The sequence below is a fragment of the Vipera berus genome (genome assembly GCF_964194415.1).
Source record: "Vipera berus genome assembly, chromosome: 2".
NCBI lineage: Eukaryota > Metazoa > Chordata > Lepidosauria > Squamata > Viperidae > Vipera > Vipera berus.
The window spans coordinates 100,826,068-100,846,822 of NC_138203.1; the positions used below are offsets into that span (position 1 = coordinate 100,826,068).

Genomic DNA, 20,755 nt, shown 5'->3' on the forward strand with positions numbered 1-20,755 from the left:
TGCAAGTTCAACAGACTTTCTCTTTTTAAGCAGAGAAATTGGCAACAAGCTTTCTTCAAACAAAGAAAAGGAAAGAAGGTAGCCTTAAAATCCCAAGGAAGCTTATCATTTCCCTACTTCTGACAAATTATAGTTCAGGCACAGTCCTAGTTCTATGAGGAACTTTTCCTGTGCATTCAGGATCAGGGTGTAGATATCAGCTCTGGGGTGTTTTACCAGTGCATGTATGTATGCCAAGTAATGAATGATTGGTTGGGTTATATCTGTAGTGTAACCATAATCATGTGACATAATTGTGGCAAAAAAATCTTTTTTTTTCAGGCTTTCCTACCATCAGCGAATAATAGATATCGTTCCGGCTTGTTTTTCAGTCCTTACTCCTGCAAATCCAGCATGTATTTATAAATACGGAGACGAAAGTAACAGTATGTAGAAGATGATATTTATATAATTTACACTTTACAAAAAACACCCTTGGATTGTGACAAGGAGTATTTGTTACCGTTGGAGGGAAATGGTATTTTGTCTTATTAAAAGAGGTGGGGGATGGGGGAGGCAATAAGAAACTCCATCTAAAGCAGTGGTGGCGAACCTTTGGCACACGTGCCAGAGGCGGCACTCAGAGCCCTCTCTGTGGGCACGCCTGCTGCTGCCAGCAGCTTGAGCAGGTCCATTAGGCTGCTGCCGCCACCCGGAGCGGCAGCCCCGCCCAGCACAAAGAAGGCAAAGCAGGCAGCTAGCAAGCTTGAGTAGAGGTGGTAGATCATGCCCCCATGCGCTCGCTGGCCTCTGTGTGCAGGGGCCGATGGTATCAGGCAGCATCTGTCCCTGCCTCGCCTCGCCTTGCCTTGCCCCACAGCAATGGTACCCCCACCCTACCCCCTGCCTCACCCTGCAGGACAAGCCTCCTGCCCACCGCTCCATCACCAGAGACCCTCTGGATCTCCCCCAATCCTGCCCAGCCCCCACAGGCATCCCCCCATGAGCAGCATCAAGGTGGCCACGCCCACCTAGTGGGTCACACCCACCCACCCACCCTGAGGGCATCACAATGCTGATGCAGCCCCTGACACTTTGCGATAAATAAGTGGGTTTTGGGTTGCGGTTTGGGCACTTGGTCTCTAAAAGGTTCGTCATCAGTGATCCAAAGAAAGCTGCTGCAGCCATGGGCAGATATGAGATGGTGCCACCCAAGGACCATCCAAAGTCTAGTGGTCATGATGACACAAGGGGACATTACTTAAGGGTGTGGCTTCTCTTCTGGAACGCTCAAGACATGTAAAACCCTCTAATATTTTTATTCAATCTTATATATCTGGTCTGATGATTTCTCTGAGATGGTTGATTTCCAAGCAAATTTAATGCGCTTTTAAAATGTAAACTTGTAAAAACTTGTGTGTAAAGAAATGTTTAAAAAATGCCCAGTTTTCAAAGCTGGAAACTTTGCTTCTTCTATCTTTGGATGTAGAATCTCTTCCTGGATACAACGTTGCACTCTGTTTAAGCATTGCCATTAAAAACAAAGCAAGTAATGATGAAATCTTCGCCATTCTGAAGGATGTGCCCAATCTTAATCAGGATGATGATGATGGTAAGCCCTTCTGATATTTACCATGTTCTGTTGCTAATTTCCAGGACTTTTTTTCTCATAGAACGCTCAGAATGGCGTTCCGGCACCTTTTTTTTTTTTGCAAAAAAAAAGCTCCCTCTGAAAGCCTATTGCTAGGCAATCTTGACTCTTTTATGACTCATGGACTTCAACTCCCAGAATTCCTGAGCCAGCCATGCTGAGGGGAAAGGGAGAGGTTTCCAAGCTGAGCCATGCTGGCTCAGGAATTCTGGGAGTTGAAGTCCTTGAGTCATAAAAGAGCCTGCACTAGAAGAGGACATTAAAATTATTTACAGGATTACTTCTTTAGGAACTAAACTTTTACAATGTAAAACAGCTAATTCAAAAAAGCCAGCAGGAAAGAACCTCACATTTTTCATCTGCTTCTGTCTTTCGGAAGGTAAAATTAGATAACAAAATAATCTATTTCCTATGTTAACATCTCTGCAACAGTATAACAAAGTTTTGGATGATGGAATTATTTTTTATCTAAGGATAACTAATGATAACAACTCTTATATCTGTTATTTTGTTTTATTTTTGCACAAAAAATTGTATAATTTGCATTTGCATTCATTTACAAATAGAATATGTTGTTAAAATGTATTGGTGTTGAAATAATTAGTGCACACATATACCTAAAAGCAGTTTATTGCATTTGGCAATTATACTAAAAAAAATCTCATTGTCAACTAATATAATTCATTTAGTTTGAAATCAAGTGAAAAATTGATTTAAATTATTTTATTAAAACAAATTAATGGCAATTCTTTTGTAAGAAGTTGCCTCAAACAAAATTAGTTCGACATGCCTGCTCTAGATAGGTGAATGCTCCAAAATAAATTCTAGACTAGGCCTGTACATGCAGCCTACCAAGCACCCTTGGACAGAGCACAGACTTTTTTTTAAGTAATAAAATCACCACCACTGCCGTGAAAGTCATGTTGCCTAGTGCCTCCATGGCTTACCATGACCATGAACTCTAGATGCGCCTCTAGTCACCAAATCATTAATTAGCCCACCAGCATTCCTTTGCAGACCACAAAGATTTTTAATTTATCAGTGTTGGACTTTCCCTTCTACAAGTTGCACAGACCTCTTCTAGATTTTCCTCTTGTCTTTCCGAGTTAACTCCTTGGTCTGTCATTGAGCAAGAATTGACTTTGTAGGGAAATATATTATCATTTGATGTATATTTAACATATGTTCTACCTTTATTTACCGATTATATAATATTTGTAGTAAATCCACATGGCGAGGTTTGGGGCAACTTACAATATTTTTAAAATAAATATTTTTAAAATAAATATTTTTAAAATAAATATTTTTAAAATAAATATTTTTAAAATAAATATTTTTAAAATAAATATTTTTAAAATAAATATTTTTAAAATCATAAGATTAAAACAAAAGCAGGGCTTTTTTTCTGCATCGCCTGGCCCGCACTGCCTCTGCCGCCCGCACCGCGCAGCCCTGCCGTATAGAGCGGGCCCCGCTGCTCCCACAGCACCAGCCGTGCTGTCTCCAGCCCCAGGGGGCAGCCCGCCACCAACACCCCTCGCACCCGTGACCGTAGCAGCGCCACCTCCCCACCCCGTCTCCTGTGCCCACCAAGATGAGAGTTCCGGCACCTTTTTTTTTTTTTAGAAAAAAAGCACTGCTAATTTCATTTATGGAAACATTGCAAAACCTCAGGGAAGTTAGTTAGGTTTTAGTTAAATGTAGGATGTGGCTCCAGTTCTTATTTTCATACAGCAATTTCTACTAGCTCAGTAGAATTGTATTTACCTGGGACCTGTTGATATCCAGCACCACTCCATACATCCAGCACCACTCCGTATATACAAACCCTTTACATTTATGGTATTTTAAACAGAATGACACTATAGAATCAGAATGGGAAAAGGGAAATGCTTCAAGTCAGATAGGAGGAAGAAAATTGCCACATTTTGGATAAAATAGGAGGTTGAGACTAGGAGATTGTAGGAAAGACCATGCTTTTTCAGATACTAGTTACTATATACTAAGAATTGGCTTCATCCATGAGTTTCAATTCAGTTTTATCTTAGTATATGTCTGAAATTCATTCATTCATATATGTAATTTAATTTGTATTAATGTAATTGTAAGAAAAGCCTAGTATGAAATTTCCTCTCCAGTTTATTTTTTAAATAGAAAAGTAAAAATTCTAAGTCCCTCTCAGCCTTTAGTGAATGCCTACATTGCTTACAGGGATTCAAATGTATTTGTAACTTTGTTTTCCAGATGAAGGCTTCTCAGTCAATCCTTTAAAAATAGAGGTTTTTGTCCAAACATTATTGCACGTAGCGTCAAAGTCATTCAGTCACTCTTTCAGTGCTCTGGGAAAGTAAGTGTTTATCATTAAGTATATTAAACTGTCAGTGTGTTCATATTGTTGCCATTTTATTTTTATTTGTGTTGTAACTATGAAAAGAGGGACGCGGTGGCTCAGTGGGTTAGGACGCTGAGCTTGTCGATCAGATGGTCGGCAGTTTGGCGGGTCGAATCCCGAGTGCCGCGTAACAGACTGAGCCCCTGTTACTCGTCCCAGCTTCTGCCAACCTAGCAGTTCGAAAGCACGTAAAAAATGCAAGTAGAAAAATAGGGACCACTATGGTGGGAAGGTAACAGCGTTCCGTGCGCCTCTGGCGTCTAGTCATGCCGGCCACATGACCACGGAGACGTCCTCGGACAAACACTGGCTCTTCGGCTTTGAAACGGAGATGAGCACCGGCCCCTAGAGTTGGAAACGACTAGCACGCATGTGCGGGGGAACCTTTACCTTTACCTTTAACTATGAAAAAGAGGATAGAAGCACGTGTGTTATGTTCTTTATTTTTTATTGTGTTTTAAAAATAGTTATATTATCTATTTTTCTTTAATCTACTATTTAAAATGGATTGATTCCTGTATAGCAGGCATGTCAAACTGCCGGCCCACGGGCTGGATGCATCACGACAAGACCGCATCCTCGCCGGCAATGGGGAAAAAGTCACGATACGTCGCACGATGTCATGTGACATCGCGAGTTTGACATGCCTGCTGTGTAGTGTATGATTCCTGAGATCTTTGGTCTGGATCTGTCTTGCATTCAGCAGCTTTCTCCCACACCGCAGCATAGACAAAAAGTTCATCAGTCCTTTCTCACCTGGACAGCAGAACATTGTCCCTTTAAGCCCAAGATACAGGCTAATAAGAATGGCCAAAGAAGGTCTGCAGGGAGGCGGGAAGTTAAAAAAAACTTGCTTGTCCAGAAGAAGCCTTTCTGCATTAGATTGTGAAGTGGTGGATAGAGCTTGGGCATAGGCAAAATTAAAAGCAACCTCTCCAAAGTAAAATCTGATGACTGATCTAATTACACAATGAGAGAATGTCAGCCCCATAATTTAATTTAATTTAATAATTTAATTTGTATACCGCCCTTCTCCTGAAGGACTCAGGGCGGTGAACAGGGCAATACATAATAAAAACCAGAATACAAAAATTAAAAAGTAATTAAACTACAATGCCTGTAATAAATTAATACATATTAAAAGTTAAAACCGATTATAAAACCCAGCCCCAACCCATCAGACCAGGCCAGCTTGTTCAAAAAGAAAAGTTTTGAGATCACGCTGAAAGGAGCGAAGGTTGGGGGCCGTTCGGAGCTCAACCGGCAAGCGGTTCCAAAGGTCTGGCGTGCCCACAGAGAACGCCCTCCCCCTGGGGGCCACCAATCGACATTCCTTGATCGGAGGCACCCTGAGGAGGCCCTCTCTGTGAGAGCACACTGGACGGAGGGAAGTTGACGCCGGCCGCAGGTGTTGCCGTAGGTAATCCGGATGTAGGTAATGTAAACCGAGCTAAGAAATCAACTCAATCAGAAGACCAAGCTACTTTTTTAAAGGTTGGCTATAATAACAGAATCTTGGAAGTGTCTGGCTCTGCTTTATGCCCTCTGCCTCGTATCATCCTGTGACTAAGGGAGGTGTCTCTCTCAGACATTTTTGCATACTGTATAATCAGCTGTGACAATCCTGAGGGAGAGCTGCAGCCAAGCCAGTGGTCGAATAAGAGAAATCTGAGCCCCAGAATGGAACATCTCAGACTTGACCCTCCCTGGTTCTCTTTAGGAAATGTCAGGGAGGTAAGATTCTATTGCTATAACTCTATAATGAAAGTAGTATTAGCATTTATTTCCTTGGCATTCGAGTCTCATCTACCTCAAAGGGTTGGCACATGCCTTCTGCTATGGCTTGGATTTAAGGCATGGTTTTCTCTCATTGCTTTGGCAAGAAATATCTCTTACCTCTGTCTCACATACGGGGGTGTGTGTGTTGGGTGTTTAATGTTGGCACTGATTTGGGGGAAGAGATGAGTTCCATAATTGGCTTGCTGAATATTCCTAGGGTACTGTCATGTGTAGCTAGCCAAGGTAGCAGGAAGAACTGCTGTGTTACAGAGCTCTTTGTCAACACGGCAATACTGCTAGTCTCTCAAACTAGAAATCCAGACTTCAGAATCATCTTGGGAGACTAGACCAGCCCACGTCTCTTTCCTTTCCCCTCCCAATCTGTTTTTGCCATTTTTGATCCCAGCTGACTCACAAGGGTCCGTAAGAATTGATCTATAAGAATCAAGACATGTTCTATTCTTTAACACCCTTGGCATATGTCATTTCTGTTTTTATAAGATTTCGAGACGTCCTCAGAACTTTGGCTGAAAGTGACGAAGGGAAGCTTCATATTCTCAGAGTGATGTATGAAGTATGGAAGAATCATCCTCAGGTAAGAATGAACATTTATATAGTCCCTCCCTCCCTCCCTCCCTCCCTTCTTTTTCTTCTCTCCCTGCTTCCCTCCCTCCCTTGGGAGTTATGATAAGAGGCTCTGCTAAGATAAATAACTGTGGCCTGGACAGCTTAGGCAGTCTGTCCGCTTAAGAGAGGCAGTGCTTTGAGAGATCCTGTTTAGTTTCAGTCTGTGACTTTGTATTGAAAGTTGTGTCCAGATGGCAATACACAGTACTGATGAACTGAGCAAAGTTTCTGCATTTGCACAGATGATTGCTGTACTGGTGGATAAGATGATTCGAACACAGATCGTGGATTGCGCTGCAGTGGCAAATTGGATTTTTTCTCCAGAGCTATCTCATGATTTTACAAGGTAAATAAATTTAAACTAATTTTTTTTAAAAAAAAATCTTCAGGTTATGCTTCAAATATCTCTCATAGAAGTATAAGTGATCTTAATAGGGGAAATTTTGTTTAAGTTAAAAATATTTACTTTTGGAAGACTAAGGAACATGATTAATCGCAAGTTGCGTGCGATTATTTTCTCGGAACTTCAGTAAAATGCACTGTTTTCGAATATCAGAAAGCATACAGGCAGAGACAGGTAAATATTTCCTGAAGGTAAGTAACCTTTTGTATATCTTGTTGAAAATTTGCATGCTTTTTTTTTACAGAGAATTCTGATACTGAAATTTCTCCTCAGAGGGAGGAGACGAAGATGAAAATTGCACAATTGTCCATTTCACTCATTGTCTGAGAAAAGCTTAGATTCACAAGTGTGTATCAGCCTTTTTACTGCCCAAAATCAGAGTGCTCTTTGCTTTTTTTATTGCTAGATTTTATATTTGGGAGATCTTACACTCTACCATTCGTAAGATGAACAAGCATGTGATGATGATCCAAAAGGAGCTAGAAGAAGCCAAAGAAAGATTAGCCAAGCAACAGAAAAGAGTAGGTGGCTTTTTTCCATGACTGTATGAAGAAATGAGACTTAAAATACATTTCATCAGCTACAAGAACATAAGATTTGCTTTGTTTTGCTGAGCTAGGCAGAGATGTGCAGCAGGAGGGAAAGATGGTGATGGTCATCCTTCTGCTGTGCCTATGGCTCAAGCGTTCTTGCCTTCGGATACTTTTTATTGCTGGATAACTGTCAGAATCCATTTATATCACATTTCATAAATGTATAGGTAGAACAATGTGCTTATTCTGGGGATTCTGCCATCTCTCCGAGGGGGGGGGGGAGAGGATAGTTACTTAAGGCCATCTTCAAACAACAGGGAAATGGTTGAACTGGGGGAGGGAGGGGGAGACACAGACCTGGATCACATCTTCATTTACAACTGAAAAGGAAGAAGCTGTTGTGACTCAGGGCCAGCCTGTGGGTCCGGCAGCCGGCTCAGATGTCTCGGATGACTCAGATGAGGGGGAGGAGGAGTGTGTGGGAGACGAACCGGATGATGATGGTTTGGAGGCTTCGCAGAGCCCCCAGCCGGGGCCCTCTTCTCAGCTGCGTGAGCCCGATAGTGCGGAGGATGATGACCCACAGCTGGCCCTGTTCAAGGACGCCCGACGCAGGAGGCAGTCGAGCAGGACCAAACAGAGAAAGGCTGTGGGACTCCTCGGGAGGAGGCACAGGGAGGCCACGCCCTGATCTCTAAATAAAAGGAGTGTTTGGGGAGGGGCTGGTTGCTGAAAGCAACCCTTCCGTTTGAGGATTCAAGTTCCAGTGTTTTTGTTTCTTGTTCTGGTGTTTGAGTAATAAATCTTGGCAGACGCTTTTCAGCCTCAGACGCTCTCCAGTCTCTACTGTTTGAACAGGGGTTTGCCTTATTGCAAGGCCGGTAGCAGGCTGGTTCAGAACAGAAGCAATAACAATAAAAACAAGGAGAGTTTCCCTTTCCCACGGAAGGGCCTGACACCTAAGCAAATGATGAGAGCCTGACCAAATGGATGAGGGGAGGGGCTGAAATGGGAATGCTTTATATGGGATTGAAATGTAACTTTGTTAGATTCCGTCTTGTATTGCCACAATCGATTCCATCCTAGTAAACATTTTCCTTTTGGACTAAACTTGCATCCAAGAGTTCTTATTTCCTAAGATGTGGATTGAGGTGGGTCCTGACAGTAGACGGAATTTGCTTGATAACATGTGATCAACTCCCCTATATAGTTGAGTATGAATGATTTATATCATCAGTTTCTATCTCATAGACTTTCAACATTTTGAAACAATAATAAACAAAATCTAAAATAATAGCTGAGGCACCAAACCAATCTAGATAAATAAATGACTTTATTTGCCAGTTCAGTGTGCAGCAGAAAACTGCGCTGCATGCTTTCAAGCTATTTTTTTTCCCGACTGTACATGCAACAGTGCCTTTTTGTTTTGTTTTGTTTTCCCTCTTGATTATTTTTAAAACATCTTAAAATCAGTTAAATTTCAACTCTCTCCCTCCAGCATGATGATTCTCGAAAGAATGAGAGGGAAAGTTGGCCCCAGGAAGAAAAGATCGAACGCTTGCAAGAAAAAGTTGAATCAGCTCAAAGTGAACAAAAAAACCTCTTCCTTGTAATATTCCAGGTAAAAGCAGACATATTGATGGGCCAATGAAAAGGGCAATCTTAGACTTACTAGTTAGCATATGGCATTGGTACATGAAAGTCAAGACATCTACAGTATTAATATAGAGTAGTAGTTTGGCTGCCTAAGATTGCTAGTTTGTTCAATTCAGGCTTGCTTGGTATCCAGGGTACACCACGGGAATGAACTAGTTCCGCCATCAGACTAACAGTGTTCTGCTGGAGTGTCAAGTGTTATCCAGGCCTTTTCCTCTGCTGGTTTTCGCTTTGCATTCGGGCTGAGCCAGTGTCAGTTGGCTTCTTGCTTCTTCCGCTAGTCCCACCAGAGTGGTATCTGTTTATCCCCTTACATTTGTATGCTTTTGAACTGCTAAGTTGGCAGGAGCTGAGGCAAGTGATGGGAGCTCACTCCATCATGCGGTGCTAGGGCTTGAACTCCTAGAATGTAAAGAGTCAACCTTCTCCGCCCGACAAATCCACTGTCTTTAAGCTGCTGAGCCACCACTCCCCTTGCAATCTTAGAATCTTCATGTGACTGCAAAACTCTGGAACAACTTCATACATTTCTAAATTAAAATTCTGTAGATTTGACAACAAGTTCTGGAAATAGCAAATGGTACCCCGCTAATGCTGATGTTCTGTACTAAATTATATCCTACTTAATTCAGAGATGCTGTTTTTCATGTGTGTTTTAACCCCTGCTCAAAAAAATAGTTATCTCGTCTGGATCTAGCACCAACTATTTCCCTGTTTATTCCTTCCAGCGTTTTATTATGATCCTAACTGAACATCTAGTACGATGTGAAACAGGAGGGATTGATGTAATTACACCTTGGTACAGGAACTGTATAGAGAGGCTGCAGCAAATTTTCTTACAGGTAAGTCTTATAGATGTCAGAATTCATGCGGTTATTGAAAGTGAGATTATCCTGATACAGCCTATCTCGGTTTGCACCATATTCAGAAACTGAAGAGAAGCCAATGAACCTTTCTGAGATAGATCAAATATTTTTCAGAGGGTAATTATGTGTCCATCTGGGTTTGCATAATTGGCATGTTGTGTCTGTTGCTAATTAAGTCACAGCACTTCCTAGATTGACACTGGGTACTTAAGACTTTTCCTTTCTTAAAACCTCAGTGATCTAAGTAGCCATGATTTCTGCCATCAAATTTTGGGCATAGATGCGACCACTGTTGTCTCTAAAGCCTTTAATTATCAGGACTGCCTTTTATTAAATATGCCTCCCAATCCTTGGTCTTTCATTGAAGATTCTAAGTAAGTAACTAAATAATAAGAACAAGATTCAAACCTTCTTATCAAAAAATAGATACATGGTCAATAGAGAGTGGTGCTGGCATAATTATGGAAAGCCCTCTCAAAAAAGCTTGCCTGGGATCAAAGTTGAAACTTTATGATTTATTTGTAAGGTTTGTAACTGGAGATGAGCTGTTGGAATTAAAAAATTATGAATATTTTATACAGTACTTTTATTGATTTGATTGATTTCATTGTCCAGTGCTCTGGAAATTGCACAGTAATATGTATAAAGAAGATAATATTTTACAATCACCACTTAACCTTTCCTGTCTATGTAAAACAGTTGGCATGATGAAAATCTCCTGCTCCTAATTTCATAATTAAGATTGGCCACCTTCTAAGAGTTCAAAGGCTGGTTCTGTTTTTCGTTTTGTTGGCAAGAGTTGCACATAGTGTATAGTATAGTTGTAGCTATCATAGATATCATAGAGTTGGAAAATATAAATAAGAGATTATAATTTTTAGATAGATATGTTTTTTATTTAAGGTGCTACGTCATTTCCAAACTTAACCGAAATGCTTTTTTGTGTCTTAGCATCATCAGATCATCCAACAGTACATGGTGACCTTGGAGAACCTTCTATTTACAGCAGAATTGGATCATCACATACTGGCTGTATTTCAGCAGTTCTGTGCACTCCAGGGCTAAATAACATGTTTTTTTTTGGTATAGGACTTAATTTCATCTTGTTAAGTTGAAGATGGATTCTTTGATAATAAAGGAAAGAAAATGTTTTAATCTGAAAATACATTAACTGTGCTGTCCTAGATAAACTACGCAGTGCTTGAATGGGATGACTTGGGGCAGTAGGAGCCTTATGCTAGTTATGATTGCCGGGTGATTGGGATGGAATAATGCGTGGATTTCTAATTTTGAAATGGTTTGAATGTTGACTCTGCCATAGCATCTGCTTTGTTCCCTCCTACTGTTTGTATAAAAATAAAAAATAGATAATAAACATAATTGGCTCTTTGCTTGCTTTTTGTATATGAGCAAATTCTATGATAATATAAAACAAATGTCATTACATATGAATTCAGATTGTCTTTCCCTAATATTCAATATTCTATAAAAATGAACGTAAAGTATAGGAATACTTAAACGATCAGATTTATAAAGCAGCCTAGACTTACATTGACCGAAGGGGGTATACAACATATCACTGGTTGTTCCCTTTGAGATTTATCAAATATATGAAACATTCTACCTGGAATTGAACATATAATTACTAAAGATAGTGATTTGTACTGTTCATTGCAAATTTAATTGAATTAAGCAACTAAGATTATCAAAAACTACCCAGGCAAACAGAAGTAGAAGTAGAGAAGGGGTTTCCTAATATAAAGAGGTTGGTGGCTCCAGCTAATTCTATCAATCTGTAGTTCACTTTGGGAGAAAAGCAGTTTTGACTACAAGATGCTTCATAGAACCAGCACATTTCATGCAATTTAGTGGATGCCCTCATTACTGCTTGCAGTGAGCAGGCAATAGGGAAGCAAACTCTGTGCAGGCAAATCTTGTAGAGCGTCATGGTTTACTGAACGCATGGTTTACTGAGTGGCTCTAAAAAATGAATAGACATGGGATGTCTAGAGTGCTGCTTGGGGAAGACAAATCAATCAAGCACTTATTAAGAGCCTTTGTTAGAATATATTTGTGTTGATAAGGAGGGAAACATCTGCAAATGTTTCACCAAGCTAGGTAATATAATACAAATGTTCCCTGCCAAAGACTTGTACCTCTAAGGAGAATTGAACTGAAAGACTTCTAGCACCATAGTAGGTTAAAATTGTATACTGATCTGCACCAAGACCTGGTTTCTGGAGATTTGGTGGCTCTGGATTCTGCTGCTTAATGCCAAGTAGACCTATAATAAAGCTCACCTCTTCCACATTCTGATTGTGGATACAAGAGCCTTCATTAGGATGCACCTTGTTTTGATAAGGGCAGCAAAGCATACTTATCTCCATTAGGACAGACATGTCAAACACAAGGCCCGGGGGCCGGATCCGGCCCGCGAACTGGTTTCATGTGGTCCGCGAAGCCATCCTGGAAACAGTGAGGGAATGGCCCTCACTGCCTTGGCCCTGGCCCAGAGACCCTCCTTCTGCCAGAGACCCTCAAATCTGTCCCACTCTTGCCCAGGCCCCCATAGGCACCCTTGATGAGAACGATGTAGAGCTGGCCACGCCCACCCAGTAGGCCATATGCACTCTAGCCACGCCCACCCAGTAGGCCACGCCCACCCTGGCCATACTCACCTGGCCCCCTGAGGGCAACCGCAGTGCTGATGCGGCCCTCAATGAAATTGTGTTTGACACCCCTGCATTAGGAGATAGCCACCTAATGGATCTATTGCACTTGATTGGATCCCTCTTGGGTAAGGAGGAACTGCCTCTTGCAGGGCCACTGTGAGGAATATTCTCAGCATTTGTCAAAGTTGCTCAGCTTCTCTCAGAGATGGACTCCAGCTGGGCAGATCTTTGCAAGTGACCAGGACTCATTTGAGTCCTGTCATCTGGAAGGAATTTCAGATGATTGATCCTGAGGAAGTAGATAGAGTCCTTGTGGCTGTGGACTCTTGGCCACCTGCATTCTGGATCCATGCCCACCAGATTGGTTAAATCCTCCCAGGAGGTGGTGTGTGGTTGAGTACAAGCAGTGGTTAATCTCTCTTTGTAGGAAGGATAGGACTGTCTACCTTGAAGCATGTCGTGGTACATCTGCTTCTCAAGAGGCCATTATTGGACCCAACAATCATTCCTAGCATATCCTCAGAGCATCAGCCCTCCCAGTAGCATCCTCCATGGCAGGCACATGGCTCCAGCTGAAATTTTGAAGCTTTTCAGGTCTGTGGCTCTATTGATGCAACATTATATCCTATAATATATATGTATATATTATATATATATATATATTACATATATATAATATATATATTACATATATATTATATCCTATAATATATATATATACACGACAACTGGACACGGAACCACTGATTGGTTCAAAATTGGAAAAGGAGTTCGGCAAGGCTGTATACTGTTGCCCTGCCTATTTAAGTTATATGCAGAGCACATCATGAGAAAGGCAGGGCTAGATGAATCAAAAGTTTGAATTAAGATTGCCGGAAGAAATATCAACAACCTAAGATATGCAGATGATACCACTCTAATGGCAGAAAGTGAAGAGGAACTAAAGAGCCTCTTGTTGCGAGTGAAAAAGGAGAGTGCAAAACCTGGGTTGAAACTAAACATTAAGAAAACCAAGATCATGGCATCTGGCCCTCTCAATTCCTGGCAAATAGATGGGGAAGAAATGGAGGTAGTGACAGATTTTATTTTCCTGGGCTTCAAGATCACTGCAGATGGGGACTGTAGCCAAGAAATTAAAAGGCGCTTGCTCCTGGGGAGGAAAGCCATGGCAAATCTAGACAGCACACTAAAAAGCAGAGACATCACCCTGTCAACAAAAGTGCGTATAGTCAAGGCTATGGTTTTCCCAGTTGCAATGTATGGCAGTGAAAGCTGGACCATAAGAAAGGCTGAGCGCCAAAGAATTGAAGCCTTTGAACTCTGGTGCTGGAGAAGACTCCTGCGAGTCCCTTGGACTGCAAGGCGATCAAACCGGTCAGTCCTAGAGGAGATCAACCCTGACTGCTCTTTAGAAGGCCAGATCCTGAAGTTGAAACTCAAATACTTTGGCCACCTAATGAGAAGGAAGGACTCACTGGAGAAGAGCCTAATGCTGGGAAAGATTGAGGGCAAGAGAAGAAGGGGGCGACAGAGAATGAGGTGGCTGGATGGAGTCACTGAAGCAGTAGGTGTGAGCTTAAATGGACTCCAGAAGATGGTAGAGGACAGGAAGGCCTGGAGGAACGTTGTCCATGGGGTCGCGATGGGTCGGACACAACTTCGCAGCTAACAACAACAACACACAACATTCAAAATACAGTTGCTTGTAGGTTTTTCTAACCTACAAAGAACTGTAGATACATATGAAAAACTTTTAAGTATGTGTGCAATACGATCTTGCGTGTGTGCGATACGATTGCGTATTAAACAATTTTATTATTCAATAAATGGTTTATAAAAGGATTCTTTTCTAATTGATTTTAGTGTAGTATTTTACTTCCAGATGCTGTAAAAAAAAAGAAGAAGAATTCACGGAGAATGGGATGAGCTTCATCCATCACCAGAATATTTTAATCTTGCCACTGTTCAGCAATGCGTATAATCCAGGATCTCAATCATGCCGATTGAGTTACAAAGAAGGTATTTTAACCTTTGTATTCAACCCGTCTTCCAAATCAGGCACTCACTGCCGACTTTATAGCGAGGCAAGGATCAGCACTATCAGGAGAAGAGTCCCCATGTTCAAAAAAATTAACTTTGCAAGGTTTAGTTACGTCCCCATAATAAGGAATTTCAGAGCGACGCATCGCGGATTGACGCTGGATTTGTGCTCGTTTGTACAGCTATCCCCTTCGTTCTTGCTTTAAAACATCAGGAACCTACATTACCCGGGGAGTTTTGCTCCCAGCCCCACCCCCCCCACCCCCCCCAAAAAAAGCACAGCAACAAAGATCAGTGTTTCCCAACCTTGTCTGCTTTAAGATGGGTGGACTTCAACTCCCAGAATTCCCCAGCCATTTCCCCTGCTGGCTGGGGAATTCTGGGAGCTGAAGTCCACCCACCTTAAAGAAGACAAGGTTGGGAAACACTGTTTGACAAAGATGCACGAAACCTCCCGACTGATAGACCGTCCCTCAGCCTCGACCTGCCCCGGAAAAACTCCATTCGCATCCTGTCCTCTCACCCCCAAAGCTCCTCTCTGGTTACCACCACTTAGAGCCCACCGGAAGGACCAGCCGCCGGGCCGGAAGGTACGAAGAGCCGAGAGGAAGCAGACACGCGTCTTCGCCGCTCGCCCGCCTCGCTGTTTTCTCTCGGGGAGGGGAGGGGGGGCGGTTCGAGGCGGGCGGCTTCCGGCGAGCGCCCCGATCATCGGTGTGGCTGCTGTCATCGGGCCGTGGCGCCGGCTGCCCCTTTCCCGCCCCGTGAGCGCCCTTCGGCCGTCCGCCGAGTCGGAGGGAGGAGAATCGAGCCATGTCGCGCAGGCGGCACCGGGACGAGGACGACGGTGAGCCGGAGGGAAGCGGAGGGTGAGGGTGGGAGCTCCGGGATAGGCTGTTTTCCAATCAGTTGCATACCGATTTCTCTCCCGGGGGAATAATCTGAAAACATTTATTTTATTTTTATTTATTTATTTTAATTCCATTTATATCCCGCCCTTCTCCGAAGACTCAGGGCGGCTTACAAGCTTAGCAGTAGCCTTCATTCTATGTATATGCCTGCTTATTAGGGCTTTCACACACACACCCCAAGCGGCATTATTACCAAGTCAGCTTAATTGCCCCCAACAATCTGGGTCCTCATTTTACCTACCTCGGAAGGATGGAAGGCTGAGTCAACCTTGACTTGAATTTGAGTTTCAGATGGCATCTGGTACATCAAGCCTAATAATGTAACCCCTGGGAAATCTCCATCCCGTCTTCCAGGTCTTTTGTCTTCTGCTAAAAGTTGAGCAGTGCCTTGTAGTTACGGAAGGAGCTCGACAGATTCCCAACCCGTTTTTTTTTAAAAAAAAATTTTAAATTGATATATTTTTATATATATACGATCCTATTTTAAATTCACAGATTTTGTGCACCCGCAGGGATTTTCTTCATAATCACCCCCCCATCTGTTTAGATGAGTGGAAAGAAAGAATCCATTATGTACCTGGTTGTATATTGTTATAGCAAAACACTGTTGATATCACAGGTGTGTAACTATGCACAGTTTAATTTTGTCTATTTTAAAGATTCTGAACACAGAGACACTTTTTCTAGGTTTGAGAATTGAGGAAAGGAATAACTTTGGGCACATGTATATATGTATATATATTTGGGCATTTAGAGGCCACGTTTCATACATCGGGTTCTTCCCAACATTTGAACTGTGATTTCATATTTTCCTTCTATACACTTAGTTTTGGGGCATTGGTTGGAAAACTTCCACTTTTGATGACATTGTAGGATTATAGCTGAATTTAAGTTTTATTCTCAGCTAAATGTAGTCAGTGATCAACCTGTGGTTAGCCTACCACCATCCCCCCCACAACCTGATATAGAAACAAATTGCAGGACTGGAAAAAGAATGAATCCATTCCTGTAATAGTGGACCTAAACTTTTTCTTTGTTCAGTTCTCTGTTGATGTGCTGACACAGCTGATTTTTCAAAAAAGAAAGAAAGAAAATCAACTGAGAAAGTGTTGGTTTATCACCCCCTGTTTAATGCTTGAGATCCAAGTGGGCTTCTGTATACTTGAGATGCAAGCATATCCCACACACCTTTCTCCTCCTATTTTCCCCACAACAACAACCCTGAGAGGTGAATTGGGCTGAAAGACAGTGACTGGCCCAAAGTCACTCAGTTAGCTTTCATCCCCAAGTCAGGAGTTGAACTCACTGTCTTTGTTGCTCTTTGGAAGAAGCTATGTTACATTATAGCCCTTGAGCAGACACGTCTTTTTATCTATTGATTCTATGTAGCCTAGAAGAAAAAAATATAACAATATTGGTAAGTCTTTGCATAAAGGTATTATTTTCTTTTTATATCAGGAAAAGTGAAGCAGAGATATTGGTCTATTGATTATTTGTGAATTCTTGGTCAGTGAACACCAGACCAGTGTAAACAGATGAAAACTCTACTGAAGTACTCTTTAAATTTCTGGACCACGCTGGTCAACAATTCTTCAAATATAGGGCACTTCTTATGATCAGCACTTCCTTGTTTATTTCTGTATGACTATAAGAAAGTTATTGTGTATTTCCCATCCTTTGTAACATAGTAAAAAAATTATTACTGTTAATTAGTAGTATACTAACCTATTATTTTTAGCACCATGCCCAGTTACCACAGCCGTTCTAAATTCTTCCGATTGCCATCTTTAAGTGAATCCTGTGCAATTGTTAAATGTAATGTCCCGTGGTTACCATTTTTGACCACCTGCTGTCTTCCCCGTTGGTTTTCCTTGTCTAAAGTTATATTGATAGTCTCAAATGGTGATTGTAGGATACAGCAACCATCATAATTGTGCACTGATTGCTAAGTTCCCAAATTGCAATCTAATGACCACAGGGATGCTGCCATGGCTAGAACTTTGAGGACTGGTTGTGAGTTCTAATTCATTCATTTATAACTTTGAACAGTTGCTGAACAAATAGCCATTAAGCAAACATTTATTTGTATAATTTTGATTTTCTTCTACTTTCACCTTAGCTTAACTGGATTTGGTCTTTCCCAGCATTGTATCTCATATAAGTAGATATGAATGGTTCCTTAGCCTATATTTGCTTGCTTCATTCAAAACAATAATACTAGATTATAAAATGGACATAAAATGGGTTAGAATTGTTTTTGGTATTCCTTTGTAAAATTTTGCTTCTGCTTTGGCCCAGTCCAAGAAATGAGCTCCCATTTCAGAAATGTGGGAATAGAAGCAAAGATCATGAAGGGCATTTTTTAACTTTCTGCCACTGGATTCTGCCAAAATAATAATATGCCTTGTGCTTTTTTCCCCCAGCCTTTCTAATCTCTTCAGTTGAGGGGATTATAGTGCAGCCTCTAAGGTCAACTTAAAGAAAAAGGAAGATGGTTCTTGTCTTCAAAACAATGGAAGGGAAGGATGGTTAGAATCAACTTATTTTAACGAAATTCAAAAGAAATAGAATTTGAAGGGGATTTTTGTTATGAGTATTTTGTTAGATTTTTTTTTCTAACATCAGTATCATAAAATGTCAGTGCAGTGCCTTATGATATTTTCCTAGAACGAATTGTGAAAATGTACATATAGATGTCATGTTTTTGATATTTAATATTACAATTCCACCATATCTCCAACCATATTGGGACTTTCATTTTGGCATCTGATGTTTTGTCTCACTAAAGTAGAGCAAGAACACAAGAGAAGAAAAACATTATTGGAAGATGAAGAGGAATTGGAATACTTACTAAGCATATTGGGAGAAGAGGTATAAAAGGCTAGAAGCTTCATTTTGACCTCTTTGAGGTTTCCCTGTCTGAGAATAACATAAATACTCAAATACAAATGAGGTATCATAAGTATATTATATTTAGAAATGGAATAAAGTTACTGTGTATTGTGTCATTTTTGTTATTTTTTTAAAAAAGGTTCTCTTTTATATATTTTATATGTTTTAATTGTTTTTAATTTTTTGTATTCATGGTTTTAACTGCCCTGTAAACCGCCCTGAGTCCTATGGGAATAGGGCGGTATACAAATCCAATAAAATAAATAAATAAATAAATATTATCCATCAGAGTATTTGCCTTAATAAGTTCAAGGACCATAAACAAATACTCCTTAGCAGTTATGTGGAATGTATGCCCCCTCATTCTACAATGGGGCCTTAACATTTGATATATTCATTTACAAATTGAGCCTGCAATAAACTATTACACTACATTTACAGTTTGTAAGAATATTGTGCTAACCAACTTTCCATGCTGGGTTTCAGCATACCATTCCAATTACTTAATAGTAAGAAATGTTTTATGATTACTGATCTGATCAAGCTGTCCTCATTGATTTGATTGAAAACTGTAAAAAAAATTATGGATTATGGAGTTTTATTACTCAGTGGTCTTGTTTAATTGCATTGCTATCACTGCTGACCCTTTCTGAATTCCTAATTAGTCCCTCTTTATCTATGTAAAGACTGAATTATTATAAAGCTTTATTTCATTGCAGAAATAAAACTAGTTTGCAGATGAGGCTGTTATTGTACAGTGTTTTAGGATGATCAAGAAGAGTCATTTATTTTTAATTTTCTTACATTTCCCCTTTTTGTTTCTTTGTCTATGTGTGTTTCAATAAAGAATTTAGGTAAGGAATGCAAGATAATAGCAGTAGAGTATCCTTTAATTGATAGCTTTTGGAGTTACTGTAGCTGTTGTACTGAGAGGACATTTTAATGAGAAGTATCTTTGTAACATGTACTGTATATCAGAACAAGACAATAACTTTCTAATATTTTATCCCCTCAGAGTTCTTTTTCTTTGGAATATAACTTAGAGAACACAACTGAGGTGTTGGAGGCAAATCTGCCAAACTTCAAAAGCAAAATAATGAGACTCCTTTGTACAGTGTATGTATGCAAAAGATTTATGGATCTAGGTGTGATGCATTAAATGTCAAGGGCATGAAATCAAGAGTCCAGGCAGTTCAACAGAATATAGGCTTATTGTATGCTAGAGCTCTGTACAAGAATCTGAAGTACTAATGGTCGAAGCCAATAGGTGGTAAATAAGAGAACAAAATTCAAGGTGGGCTGGACATAGATCTCTTGTGGGCAAGAAGGTCCTTGAGACGATGCATTTGACCCCTCCCTCAGACTCAACCTGGTCATCTCCTACATTAGCTCCAGTAAAGGCTTTTAAGTAATTACTTTTGAAAAGTATTTCTTTTCAAAGCTATTTATTGAATATATTGCACGGCTACATATTTTTTCCCCATTTAAAGAATGTTTGAAACTTAGAGACAATATGGGATAATTAGCAAGGTAACTAATTAGGAGAGTGGAGAGGAGGTAAGTGTCAAAATAGTTCTCTGTTGCTGATCATTGGTAACTGCAATGCAGTCCTCTTAATTTAACCTGTTTTCTGCAACTGTGCATTGAGACGTGATTCGCAGGGCCAGCTTCTGGAATTTTCATAAGGGCTCAAAGAAAGGATTACATTTTTGCCTGACCTGTTACTCATCAGACGTTCTCCTTTCAACTTTGCAAAGAACATACTGACACCTGAGTCTGAAGCAGTATAAATGCTGTGGTTGAAACATTGGAAGATATATATTGTTACATACATAGTAGAATGTTTCCCATAATTTTACACATGTCTTATGTAATTTCCCACTGGGATTTGAAATACGTAAAGAGTTAAATGAAGACTGAATTGACTCTCATGTTATCTTTTTCGCAATATATAGTAGACTTCTTGTCAAGGAAGACACTGCTTTTCAAAATTTAGTCATTCTAGGTAATTTGAAAATCACACATGGGGTAATGAGATGGCACTTGTGATTTGAGTTAATAATTGAGGCTGTTTTTTCTCTCCTTTATGGGAAAAAAATCAGTGCACGTCTGCTACCACAAAAGATGACCCTTTACACAACTGTTGTTGGCTTGCTGAATGCCAGGAACTACAATTTTGGTGGAGAGTTTGTAGAAGCGATGATACGTCAGCTGAAAGAATGTTTGAAAGTCAACCTGTACAATGAAGCTGTCTATTTAGTAAGTTGTTTTCATACTTTAGAGACTTTACTTAGTTTGGTTTTTAGCATATTTAAAGAGCTCACATTTTACCTTACAGGCTGTGAAGATAAAAA

The 20,755-nt window shown here is 40.6% G+C and overlaps 2 protein-coding genes across 5 annotated transcripts in view; both read left to right on the forward strand.

Annotated features, from left to right (window-relative positions):
* Positions 1–11,266, forward strand: part of NCBP1 (nuclear cap binding protein subunit 1) — a 37,494-nt gene extending 26,228 nt beyond the window's left edge. For both annotated transcript variants that reach the window (XM_081317157.1, XM_081317158.1), the window contains exons 15-23: positions 322–425; positions 1,469–1,591; positions 3,875–3,977; positions 6,303–6,396; positions 6,671–6,774; positions 7,238–7,352; positions 8,863–8,985; positions 9,749–9,862; positions 10,838–11,266. In XM_081317157.1, the coding sequence (XP_081173283.1) occupies positions 322–425; positions 1,469–1,591; positions 3,875–3,977; positions 6,303–6,396; positions 6,671–6,774; positions 7,238–7,352; positions 8,863–8,985; positions 9,749–9,862; positions 10,838–10,951 (994 nt within the window). In that variant the 3' untranslated portion in view covers positions 10,952–11,266. The remainder of the gene's footprint in view (positions 1–321; positions 426–1,468; positions 1,592–3,874; positions 3,978–6,302; positions 6,397–6,670; positions 6,775–7,237; positions 7,353–8,862; positions 8,986–9,748; positions 9,863–10,837) is intronic.
* A 4,009-nt stretch (positions 11,267–15,275) lies between these two features.
* The window catches only part of LOC308664266 (nuclear cap-binding protein subunit 1), a 32,486-nt gene continuing 27,006 nt past the window's right edge, over positions 15,276–20,755 (forward strand). Inside the window, exons 1-4 of one of the 3 annotated variants that reach the window (XM_081321329.1) lie at positions 15,276–15,445; positions 18,298–18,380; positions 19,417–19,517; positions 20,504–20,660. In XM_081321329.1, coding sequence (XP_081177455.1) covers positions 15,412–15,445; positions 18,298–18,380; positions 19,417–19,517; positions 20,504–20,660 — 375 coding nt within the window. In that variant the 5' untranslated portion in view covers positions 15,276–15,411. Of the gene's footprint in view, positions 15,446–18,297; positions 18,381–19,416; positions 19,518–20,356; positions 20,407–20,503; positions 20,661–20,755 lie in introns of those variants that run through there. The other 2 variants (XM_081321330.1, XM_081321331.1) reach the window with 2 other exon arrangements.